This window comes from Taudactylus pleione, unplaced genomic scaffold, assembly GCF_031769625.1.
Source record: "Taudactylus pleione unplaced genomic scaffold, aTauple2 ptg000040l, whole genome shotgun sequence".
Classification (NCBI taxonomy): Eukaryota; Metazoa; Chordata; class Amphibia; order Anura; family Myobatrachidae; genus Taudactylus; species Taudactylus pleione.
This window is the reverse complement of record NW_028284442.1, coordinates 29,223,387-29,236,763: the sequence shown is the minus strand read 5'-3', so window position 1 is coordinate 29,236,763 and position 13,377 is coordinate 29,223,387. Positions and strand designations below refer to the sequence as shown.

The following is a 13,377-nucleotide window of genomic DNA, read 5'->3' as shown; positions in this document are numbered from 1 at the left end:
GGGGGGAAGTTAGGGTTAGGCACCCCTAAGGAGGGTTAGGTTAGGTTAGTCTATACTTACCTATCCACGATCGGGATTTCCAGCGCTGTCGGGCTTCCGCTGCTTCGCACTCTGCTCCTGTCGGGCTGCCGGTGACGGGAAGCGAACCATACCCATTCTGCTACATACGGATGTGTCCTCATACATCTATCCTTTTGCGCCATATGGCTTGTTCCATCTGGAGCATTTCCCATGATGTGCACTTTTTCCTCCATTTTGCATCTTGGTATGCATTTATTATAGTGGGTAATTAGCATTAGTTTTGTTTTTGCCACAAAGGAATTAGTGTAAAGTCCCTCATATAAGGCCTGTCTTTTGCCTTTTTTACACAGACTGTGTATTTTTTCCTCATTTTTGCATCATAGTTTGCTTATAGTGTACTAAAGAATTAGTATTTTTGTAGCAAAGGTATTGGTATAATGTGGGAGGTTACGGCATACCGATGCGTGGCGTCACTCGTATCTGATCTGTCTTTTACCCCATATTGTGCGCTTTTTTTCTAAATTTTGCACCTTTTGTTTATGGGGCCTGATTCAGCATGGATCGCAATTGCAACCACATACGCACATCGGCCGATTGTTGCGATTTGCGTATGCACTGCGTGTGCGTGGCGATTGCACTGCAATTACGGAGGCACTGAGGAATCCTTCGCAGAGTGAGTGACAGGCTGTGAGCGTTTTGGGGTGGTGACAGGGGAGTGGACGGAGACATGCAGGGGTACCTGTCCGTTTGATCGCCGTTTCCTGGGCGTGCCTAAATTAGCCACCGCGATTGCCTATGCAGCCTGAGTACTCACTGCGTGCGACGAGAGTTGCAATTTCTGAGACTGGTCAGAGCTGCTGTAATTGTGGGTGACGGGCCGATGTGCTTCGATGTTACCGACGTATATGCAGAACTGTGAGGTATTACGGATGTGAGATAGCAGTAGTGGGCATCTATGCTGGCTGAGCTGTGGCAGACATTAGCATATTTTCGCAGCTTCATTGTGTGCAATTACACAGCTGTGATCGCAGTTGTGATCCATGCTGATTCACTCCGGATCGCTATTGCGACCGCAGCTGGGGATTACACACGCAGTTCTGCTGCAAAAATATGCTAATGTATGCAACTGCTCATCCAACATAGAGACGCCCACTACCGATTTCTCATATACGTAATACCTCGCAGTCCTGGGTATACATCGGTAACATCGAAGCACCCGTCTTGCACAATTACAGCAGCTCTGACCGGTCTCAGAAATTGCAACTCTCGTCGCACGCAGTGAGTGCTCAAGGTGCAAATGCCGTTGCAGTGGTTCATTTAGGCACGCCCAGGAAACGGCGCTCAAACGGACACACCTGCGTTTCTGCAACCACTGCCCCGTCACCACCTCCCAAACTCTGACGTCCCATCACTCACTCTGCAATAGCTTTGTATCTGCATACGTGATCGCAGTGTGATCGCAATACTGCGCACTACTGTGCATACACATGTGCAGTATGCACCATCGGCCGATCTGTGTACACCGTTACAATTCCGATCTGTGATGAATCAGGCCCTATGTACATAGGATTAGTTTTTCATCGCAGATATGCAGTATAACAATACGTTGCGCAGGTCGCTCATATTGGACCAGTCTTTTGCCTCTTTTTACCCTATATTATGTATTTGTTCTTTAATTTTGCGTCTTCATTCATTTATAGTGTTCTAGGTATTTAGGTTTCGTTTTTGGCGTGACAAGTCCCAAAGTGCCTGGCATTCTAAATGGGGCTATATGACGTGATTTGAAGATGGCGTATGCAGATCTGTAGCAATGACCTGGGCAGTTGTGGCTATAACTGCACCCATACTGTGCACATTATACCCAGTTTAGTGTAATTCTGATAATACAATTATCTGGAAGACAAATTTGAGCCTCTGCGTTGATTAAATGTTCTGATGATGAAAATGTTCTTTTTATACATTATACAATATTATTTTGTGATTACCAGGGCTTAGAAGCTCACAAGTACAAGAGCACTTTGGACTGTGCAAGCCAGATACTCCGCTACGAAGGGCCTTTGGCGTAAGTAATCTTCATTTGTTTCTGAAAATTGAACTGGTGAAATCTGGTGCATAGCAACAAAGATGATACTGGCTGTCACTGCATAAACTGCAATAGCCACATGACCGTTGGAATTTCATTGGTTAGTTCAGGATATATCATCTTTTTTTTTCCTGTACCAGAAATGTTTCCCACTGAGTTTTCCCCCTTTAATTAATTTTTGCACATTAAAGACCTTATATGACTTTTTATAGCTTATAGTTTAGTATCAAGCAACAATGAGAAGTAACTTTTTTTAATTATTGAGGACTGTTCTTGCTGCAATGTCTTTGTACTCATTTTTTAGGTTTTACAAGGGAACCATCCCCCGCTTGGGCAGAGTATGTCTGGATGTTGCCATTGTCTTTGTTATTTATGAAGAAGTAGTTAAAGTTCTTAACAGAGTTTGGAAAACCTCATAATGCCACCCCCTCCTCGAATGGGAATACAGCGATCCGCCTTGGAAGGACTCATGGTGTCTTAACTTTACCACTTCTTTGAATGAATTGTGCTCATTTGTTATATTATACATTTTCTTATAATCCATTTTTAGGCTGTTTTATATTTCTTTTGTGGTAAATGTATGCCTTTATGTCAGGATTTGCCTTAATTCTATCAGTTGCTGCAGTTACCCAATACTCAGATCAAAATATGATTCCTTTCTTGTGGGATATTATTGTTCTGGGAACATGGGCAACATTTTAAAACTAGAATATTTTTAGAAGGCATCTATTGCATACGCAGCAAGGTGGACATTTTGTACACTGTATCAATATGCATGAGAACGCAGCCTATCCATTCACGTCAGTGAGTCAGGAATATTGGTTCAGGACACAAAATGGCCGCCTCTGCTGTGTGTAGGCGACAGTTGCATTTCAGCCAAATACTTTTGTTTATGCCAAACTCCTGGGCTAATTAAGCCAGTGAAAATTGCACGTGTTTGTCTGTTTCTCTAGTGGCAGAATATGACCACAGTGCCATATGCAGTTAAAAAAAAATAACAAACTAAAACTATTAATATTCCTCCTATTTTGCAATTGCTTCCCCACACAAATACCGTCATAGATTAACACATGTACAAATTTTTATAATCCACATTTCTAGCAATTGCACAGCCCACATGACCTATGTACTAATATAGCCGACAAAGCTCTCTCGCCAGTTGAGAGGAGCCAATTGAAATACAGGCCAAAAGTAGCTGTGTATTCCTATTGTATTGAACAACACAAAACAATATTTCTAAATGCTATATTGTGTGTGTATTTTACTTCATTATACGCCCGTACGACTTAAACATGTTTTGAATTTAAAAAAAAAGAAGTTTCAATGATGACAGCTGCTTTTCAGTATGTTTGGTATTTTTTTTTACAAAAACATTTTTTTTTTTTCATTTTTATTACTATTATAATTATATTATTTATACAATTTTTTTTTTCTTTACTAATCAGATGAAATAATTTTATTGTTTGACAATTGGGGGCCTGATTCTGAGTTGTGTGCAGGTCCGAATAAGGCCACATTTTGCAATGCTTTTACTAGTATACATACTACTTCATGCGCGCACGCATCGCACCGCCCTGCTTTTTTGTGTTATACCTACCTAATGCTAGGTGTAAAAGAGCTGTCTAAAATAATTGTCCCCTTGGCATATGCATGACTCAAAATAGGTTGCAACACTGGTTATACGCCCACACTCCTATGTCACGCCTACGAGGTGGTTCCCTTCCGTGCTACATCCAGTTGACACCCTGGAATGCCCTTATGTACGGATGGAAACTGCTGAGACGCGTCCAAACCAGAGCCGCCCAGAGATACGTAAAGACTTATATACGCTACAGAATGTGCAGTTTATTATAATTCATTAGATGCTGACCTGCGTACGGCTCAGAATTGGGCCTTGAGACATTAAATTGCAGGGACGTCTTGCAAATAAATGGATGGGGCTATTCAACCACTATGGCAGTAACATGACTGTGCGTTACTGTAAATGTAGTTGTGTGTTTGAGTGTGCCTATTGTTTACACACGGAGGCAGCCATTTTGTAGGCTGCACCAATATTCATCAGATCTCAGCGTAGGATTTTTAGTGAACCAGTGACGCCTCCTAATGTGCCAGTGATGTCACTGGTTCCTAGCTAATTGACAGGCTGCAGTCTTAAATATATCTTCAGCCTGCAAAATGGCTGCTTCCTCTATGTACGTGTGAAAGGTGCACTGTACTGATTTTACCTGTTAAACTCTTGTCTGTTTTGTGACTTTCTGAACATTTTTCGTGCCAAACATTTATAGAAACTTTGTAGTTTCGACTTATGTCTATGATGTGCCTATAACTGATATCTCCTAAACATGTGATCTTCTGACACACTCCAGTGTAATTCATTTAACAAGAAAAACATTTACTTGTTTAAACTCTGCAAATAAATGTACCACATCATGGTATGGGGAGGTCTTAAACTGTTTATTCTTTCGTGTATTTCTTCATGTAAGTACATAGACTAAACCAATGCATTCCATACATACCTAATTTTGAAAAGAAAAGCATTTCACAGAGATTGTGAAGCCAAACCTATGAGTGCGGCGGTAAAGTGGACGTGTACAGCTACATCTGAGAGGGGTGTCATAATGTACTTACATCCAAATGTGTATATATAAGCTACACAGTGGGGGTAAGGTGCAATCAGGGAGATTGCCAAGGAGACTCCCTGAAATAGTAACAATCAGGGAAACTTGGCAAGTATGAGGCATTTATATCAAATTACATAATTACTATAATGCGCTCCTTAGCACATGATGACTATAGTAGAATAAAACAACTCTACGCTATCATCTAAGTTGGTTTAATGGCCATATGGGCCTGGGGCTGATAATGATGAAGGGCCTATTGTGAGAAGCGGAGAAGGTGTGAGTGTGGCCAGTGCCATGTGGGCGTATACACCCGATACACTATCGGCCCCAATGTCTCCCTAAATACATAAAAGTAGAATAATTGTGTCATTTTGTGAGGAAATCTATACTTCTAATAAAGTTGTAATGGTTGTGTCTTTTTTTGCATCTGTTGTGAATTTTGTTTATGATAAATGTACTCTTTAGGATGGTGTATAAACTACGGAGACAATTTTGGTTTTTTTTTTTCTGAATTTTTGTTTGTTCGTTACAGTATCACGCAAAAACGACGGGATGAATTTGGATTGCGTTTTTAATATTGTATAGCCTAGTCACCTAGAAAAAAAACTGTGGTATGTATTATCTAAATGTGACCTCAGGGAGCGGAGCTTGGTACTTGGCATGTGCAGTGTGCAGGCTCCTCAAGCCAAAAGTGCCTAGATGTATATAAATATATATTTTTTGGGACAAATATACTTTTAGGGATGGTTTATGAACTATGGAGACAAAACATTTTTTAGCGGAATTTGCACAGGCTCCTCAAGTTCAAAATGACTATATGTAGATACAGCGGATAAAATAAGTATTGAACACATCAACATTTTTCTCAGTAAATATATTTGTAATGGGGCTATTGTAATGAAATTAACACCAAATGTCAGTAACAACCCATTCAATCCACAAATGCAAAGAGATCAAACCATATTAAGTCATGTGAAATGACACAGGGAAAAAGTATTGAACACGCTTACTGAAATGTAATTAATGCTTCGTACGAAAGCCTTTGTTGGCAATGACCGCTTCAAGACTCCTCCTGTATGGAGAAACTAGTCACATGCATTGCTCAGGTGTGATTTGGCCCATTCTTCCACACAAACAGTCTTCAAATTTTGAAGGTTCCGTGGGCCTCTTCTATGATCTCTGGACCTGATTCAGACCCGCTCGCTAGGATACGTTCGCTTTCAGCTGGCCGATTTTTTGCAATCTGTGCATGTATATGTATCACAGTGTGCGTGCGTTAACCAGTGAGAGAGATCGGGACGCGATCGCTCGCTGCTCATAGACAGCCCAGCAGAATGAGTGACAGGAGAAGCCGTTTGTGGGTGGTGACGGGCTGGGCATTAACAATGGGGGAGTGGAGGTGCGAATGCAGGCGTGCCTGAGTGTCTAAACACTTTCAGAGGCGTGCATAATTAACAGGCAGCGTCTTAGTACACGTCACCTGGTTGTATTTCACACTGAAGTGCTCGCAGTGCTTGCCGTAGGGTGTAGTCAACCTCAAGCGCTGCGTTTGCTTCCGATGGTACCCGATGTACCAATGGTTGCATACACTTCCTGGAGATGACGTGCGCAAATGAGCGTCTACATACACAAAGCGATTGCATGCCAAGACACAGTGGGCGTGCTTATGTCTTGCCGTGCGATTGCCTGCCTTGCTGGGTGTGTGCTGGATTTGCGTACGCTGGGTGCGAGCGTACAAATCTATCGAGTGCGTCTGAATCGAGCCCTCTGATCTTTTGTTCTTTCCATAGATTTTCAATTGGATTCAAGTCAGGTGATTGGCTGGGCCATTCTAGCAGCTTTATTTTCTTTCTCTGAAACCACTTGAGAGTGTCCTTGGCTGTGTGTTTGGGATCATTGTCTTGCTGAAATGTCCACCCTCGTTTCATCTTCTGGTAGATGGCAGCAGATTTTTATCAAGAATGTCTTGGCACATTTTTCCATTCATCCTTCTTTCAAGACTATGAAGTATGCCAGTACCGTATGCTGAAAAACATCCCCACACCATGATGTTCCCACTTCCAAACTTCACTGTTGGTATGGTGTTTTTGGGGTGATGTGCAGTGCCATTTCCCCTCCAAACATAGTGTATTATGACATCCAAAGAGTTCAAGTTTTGTCTCATCTGACCAGACTATGGGCCTGATTCAGAGCCGGACGCTATTTGCGCTCGCTTGTTAAGAAAAAGGGTCCGGCTAATTAAATTGAGCGCACGCTCTTTGCGGTCTGTTGACACCTCTATGTCTGAGCGAGCGAGCGAACGAAACGTGCTCGCTATTTTGTAAGGACGCCCCCTGGTCGCTCGCATCCTACGTCATCTCCGCTATTTATTAGATTAATCTAGTACATCGAAAGGCGTCTGAACTGCTCGCACTGCTTGTGGTTGGATTTTCCTACCGCAATCATGCGAACAGTTCAGGCTAAGAGACAACCAAGTGACGTGGTCGATGACGCTGCTTTGTTAATTATGCACACCCTTAAAACGCCCGTTTTGACCGTTTGGCACGCCTGCGTTCGGATCTCCACTCCCCGTTTTCAAGCACCTTCCCCTGTTACCACCCACAAACGCCTCATCCTGTCACTCAAATTAGCAGGCACTCGCTATTTTGCGAGCGCTCGATTTCCGACCGCACTGACTAGTTGGCGCATGCGCATTACGACCCATGCGCAGATGTGCGAACATCGCTCGGAGCGAACGAGCGGCTCTGAATCAGGCCCAGTATTCTCCCAGTATTTCACAGGCTTGTCCAAATGTTGTGCAGCAAACTTTAAACAAGCTTCAACATGCTTTTTCTTCAGCAATGGAGCCTTGCGTGGTGAGCGTGCATGCAGTCCATGGCGGTTGAGTGCATTATTTATTGTTTTCTTTGAAACAATTGTACCTGCTAATTCTTGGTCTTTCTGAAGCTCCACACAAGTGGTCCTTGGCTCTTGGACAACGCTTCTGATAATTCTTTTCACTCCTCTGTCAGAAATCTTGTTAGGAGCACCTGGTCGTGGCCAGTTTATGGTGAAATGATGATCTTTCCACTTCCAGATTATGGCCCCAAACAGTGGTCACTGGAACATTCAGACATTTAGAAATCCTTCTGTAACCAATGCCATCAGTATGTTTTGCAACAGTAAGGTTGCGAAGGTCTTGAGAGAGCTCTTTGCTTTTACCCATCATGAGATGTTTCTTGTGTGACACCTTGGTAATGAGGCACCATATTACAGGCCATTAGTTGGGACTGAACCAGCTTATATTAATTTGCACTGAGAAGGGGCAGAATTGCTTTCTTTTTCTTTTTCATAAATGTTTTTATTGAAGTCAGCAGATATAATATAGTACACATACCGCAAAAGTATATCACATTCACAATGTCAAGGCAACAATAGAGTGAAGAAAAGTTACATCTTATAATATATTCAACGCATGATCTTGAGCAAAACTTCGCCACTATTCTCTTTGTTTCCCAACCAGCACGAGAATTACCACGAAAATATTGTAGTGACTTCAACAATAATAAAGGAAAATAGAAGGAAAGATGGAAAACGGGTAAGGAGGGGAGAAGAAAAAGGGAAAAAAAAAAGGGGGGGGGGTTTAATAAGATGGGAAGGAGAAATGAGCTGTGCACTCCCGGGTCCAAGCCATCTTTTTTTTTTTTTTTTTTTTTTTAAGTGTAGGCAGGTGATTGGTGGTTCCTGTAGCAGTATTCTAGTTTCATAGCATTGTGTTGATTTCAATCATTGTTGTACAGGTTGAGTCTCCCATATCCAAATATTCCGAAATACTGAATTTTTTTGGCATAACTGAGATAATGAAACCTTTGATTTTTGATGGTTCAATGTACACAAACTTTGTCTAAGGCACAAATTATTAAAAATATTGTATACAATTACCTTCAGGCTGTGTGTATAAGGTGTATATGAAACATAAATGAATTTCATTTCTGTACACAAACTTTATTTGAGCCACAAAATTATTGAAAATATTGTATAAAATTACCTGCAGGATGTGTGTATAAGGTGTAAATAATACATAAATGCATTCTGTGTGTATATTTGGGTCCTATTCCCTAGATATTTCATTATGGCATGCAATTATTCCAAAATACAGAATATTCCGTTATCCAAAATACCCCTTGTCCCAAGCATTTTGGATATGGGAGACTCAACCTGTATTTGTCTTTTAATCTCAGAATTTAAAGTATCCATAAAGCTTTCCCAGATTGAGAAGAACTGCTCTGTTATCTGTTCCCTGTAAAGAGAGGAGTCAACCCTTGAAAATATAGAACAATTTCTATTTGAACATGGCTAGTGAAGGAGGGATATGATGAATCCATTATTGGAGGATACATTTTTTAGCTACAGCGGAGAGAATCAACAATAGGTTTTTTACAATCCTCAGAAACTCTAGTTGTCCCCGTAATATATACCAAGACTGCCCATTCCGGCATTAATGGAAGATAATTAACTAGGTCTGCTAGCACATACTGCTTTTCTTCAATCCAAAATCTCTTAATGACCCTACAGTCCCATAGGCAGTGATATAAAGATGCCTACACATGGGTACACTTTGGAGAGGAGGAGGTACACATGGGTACACTTTGCAGAGGAGGTTGCGATACCGATGAGGTGACAACGCTTGGGAGAAAGATAACCCCTATAAAATAGTCTGTAGAACCTTTCTCTATAGGTCGTAGCAGTCAATGTTCGAAGGGAATAATGTAGAGTGCGCAAAATATTAGCTTCTGTTAGATCTGGAAAGCAGGTCTGCTATCTAGTGATGCCCGTGGTGAATGTTCCCATGAAGTAAGGAAGTCTTAGTATGCGATAAAAAAAAAGATACAGCCATCGGACAAGAAAGCCGTATCCAACTGATTATCCCAATCCAAGGGAGATAAAAAGGATAAGACCCTACTGGTATAGTGTTGTACCTGTAAAAAAGCCAAGTTACAGGACTGAAGAAATTCCTACTGTGTGTGTGTCTGCTCAAACGTTAAGGGGCGCTTAAACGAGAAATTGGTGAAATGTCTGACTGTGCGGAGGCCCGGAGAATCCCACCTTTGGAGAGGGTGTGCGGCAGACCCGGTCTGAAAGTCGTTCCCCAGCAGAGGGAGATGTAATGAATAAGAAGCATGGATCTTACATTTATTACGTACTGAATGCCATGTTAACCACGCTGACATCAGGAGTGGGTTATCAAGCAAAGGTGATGGTATATCATGTTTAGACATGTGTAAAACGTAGACCAGGTCCAAACCAGTTAGGAATTGTTTCTCTAATGTGGAATTGGCAAAATGATTTCTACGTAAAATCCAATCCTTTATGTACCTACAGATTGCAGCTTCATTATAAAAGAAAGTATGGGGAAAATGAATTCCCCCTCTTCCTTAGTGCGTTGTAGAATTTTCAAATGGTTTTGTTTTTTGTTGTTGTTCCAGATAAATTCCCGGAATGCGGCATCTATCTTTTTAATATCAGTAAGATTGAGAAGTATTGGGAGGACCTGCAGAGAGTATAGCAGTTTCGGAAAGATTATCATTTTTATTAGATTGGCCCCTCCCAATTATGAAAGCTGAAAATGTTGCCAACATTCCATTTCCGCAAAAATCTTATTTGTTATCAAGGTGACGTTCAAAGAGCATTTTTGGGTAGTTGTATGCCCAAGTAAGGTATACTAGACGTAGCCCACTGCAATCCACCTAAATTTTCTATAGGTCTGAAAGGTTTATTACCCAAAGCTAGTGCTGTAGATTTGGTAAAGCTTATTGTGAACCCAGAAATATGGCCAAATTGTTCCAATGTTTCAAATATGGGGGTCAAACTAATTTCTGAATTTGATATGAAAAGCAGATCATTTGCAAAAGCTTTAATTCGTATACTCTAATAAAAGTGCCACGCAACAGTGACCAATTCTGAAGAGTACAGATTAGTGGGTCAAGTGCAAGAATAAATAAAAGGGGCGAGAGTGGACATCCCTGTCTCATACCTCTAATCATGTTTATTGAATTACCGAGAAGGCCATTAAGAAGTAGATTAGTACATGGATTCAAATAATGGTATTTAATCACGTTAATAAACAACGTTCTAGACTCCCTGGAATGTAGGCCTAAGAATAAATAGTCTCACAGAATTTTGTCAAAGGCCTTCACTGCATCCAGGCTCAGTAGAATAGTGCAAGATCTCTGATATGCTGGAGAGGAGGCCAGTACTGCAATCGCCGAGCAAATGCCCAATACAGAGTGATGTCCTTTTGTGAACCCAAGTTGATGTGGGGTAAGGAGCGTTGGCATCATATTATGCAATCTAATAGATAAAAATTTTGCCAAGTTTATATAATCTTGGTTAAGCAAAGTGATGGATCTATATGAAGACAACAAGGAAGTATTCCTATCTGGTTTGGGTATCAAAATTGTCTTTCCCTCGTTAAATGAAGGATATGCAATGTTATCAGAGTAAATTTGTTGCAGTAAATTAGTGAGAGTGGAGGAAATATCATCATCTTTTAGAATTTTATAATAATTTGCAGTGAAGCCGTCAGGGCCAGGTGATTTTTTAAATTTGAGCGAATCAATAGCCATGGCAACTTCCTCCTCTGTGATTTTATCTTCTAAACATTCCCTCTGCTATGTAGTCAGTTTTGGTAACACAGCTTCATTAAGAAAGGTCTTTGCATTTTCTAAGTTAGGTGTTTCGGCTGTATGTAAATTTTGAAAATATACTTCCAAAAGCTTTGATATATCGGACTGAGAAGTAAGTGTCGCTCCCATTGTAGGGTCACAAAGACTAGTGATGGAATGTCTTTTCTTTTGTCGGTTGGCCATAAATGCTAAAAGTCTACCTGTTTTGCCCCCCCCAATCGAAAGTAGGGATTCTTGGTATCATATGTTCTAAGTTTAGCCTCCTGTAAATAAAAAGCCTCCAACAATTGTTTATTTTGAAGGTAGAGGGATTTATTCTCAGTCGTTGTAAAACACAAATAACAATTATAGGAGGTACGTAATCTACTAGTTGAAAGGTGTAATTTATCCTTACGGTCTTTATTACGTTTCTCCAAGTACGATATGACATGACCCCTCATAACTGCCTTTGACGCCTCCCAAAATAATACTGGGTTGTCCCAGTGATCAATGTTATCATCCAAGTATTCATGCCATTTGATTTCAAGTACTTTTGAAAGCTCTCATTTTGAGAAAGTAAGGAAGGGAATCGCCAAAGGCAGGGAAGTATTCAGGGGATTAAGTCATGTGAAATCCAATACAACAGGGGCGTGAACAGAAATGGAGATGTTATCAATATAAGCCCGTATTTTGCGGGAGAATAAGCTTTCTGCAATTAGAATGTAATTGATTCTAGTAAAGGAGTCATGTACTATGAAAATGAAAAGTGAATTCATGACTAGAAGCATTCTGGAGTCTCCAAGCATCGATTAAGGCATGGTGAGAACAGAGAAGGGAAATACCTTCCCGTGGAGAAACAGAAGGTCTCATCGGTGGATTAGAGTGGTCCAGAATGCTGTTATGTAAAGAATTAAAATCACCGCCGGTTATAAGGTTATGTGTATCATGTTTCATAAGTATGTTAGAAATAGACTTATAAAAAGAAAAATTAGGAAAATTTGGTGCATATATATACATATATTAAGGATTGTGACATGAACCAAGAGAAACCTGCCCTCCGCCAGCGTTTTCGTAATCATATAAACTAAATTTCTGCTAAGTAATACGGCAACCCCACATTTTTTTCTTACAATATGAGGCAGAGACACATTCCTGTATCCAAGGGCAGACCCTTTGATATTTTCTGGGATACCAATGAACCTTAGGTTATTTCATCTATGACGATTTTCCAAGTCGTCTAACTTGGATTCCATAGTGGCTATATATTGGGCCTGTTCCTCGACTGTGTTTTGAAGCGCCAAAATGGCATCTTCATTATCACTCGTACGCAAGTCTTTTGGTATTAGACTCAAGGTGGGCTAAAATTGTGTTAATGGAAGTTTGCATAGTATCTAGTTGTTTTTATCAATTTCCGAAGCCTGTGTTGAGGAAAGTCAGGCTTGTCTACCCTCCCGATTCGGACGGGAGCCTCCTGCCCCCCCCGGAAAGACAGGCAAGCCTCCCGCCTGCCGCCAATTCCCCCCGGCCCCCCGCCAATACCTGTTAAACCCTCGCAGCGGGTGGGACATTTTGGCCCCGCCCCCTGCTTCACAATGCCAGTGTTTCCAGTATTGTGTAGCGGGGACGGGGCCAAAATGACGTGTTGGCGTTGCCCCTGCCCCGTCACGCCCGCAAAACATCATCTGTTCATTCAGCCACGACCCCTGTTACTGGCCACGCCCCCTGTCCTGCTGATCTGGCTGCTCCCTCCCAGAAGGAGCAGCCAGATAGTCGGCAAGTATGAGGAAAGTACCCGAGAGGATTCAGGGAGGTTATGTAAAGGAGGACTCTCAGGGAGTGTAATCGAAGGGGAGGTAGATCTTGAAGCTAAGGAATTAGATACTGGTAAATCCCTTGTAGGATTTGTTGAGTTGTTTATGTGTTCTATCCATTGTAGCGGTTTGATTTTTAGTCAGGTATTTGTCCATACCATGGAGAGAAATATAGGCCAGAAAAATTGTATTATCCC

The 13,377-nt window shown here is 41.4% G+C and overlaps 1 protein-coding gene across 1 annotated transcript in view; it reads left to right on the top strand.

Moving 5' to 3' along the window:
- LOC148538475 (tricarboxylate transport protein, mitochondrial-like) overlaps nt 1-4,554 on the top strand; it is a 44,181-nt gene extending 39,627 nt beyond the window's left edge. Inside the window, exons 8-9 of the mRNA XM_088455109.1 lie at nt 2,010-2,083; nt 2,409-4,554. Coding sequence (XP_088311235.1) covers nt 2,010-2,083; nt 2,409-2,523 — 189 coding nt within the window. The 3' untranslated portion in view covers nt 2,524-4,554. The remainder of the gene's footprint in view (nt 1-2,009; nt 2,084-2,408) is intronic.
- The last annotated feature ends 8,823 nt before the right edge of the window (nt 4,555-13,377 follow it).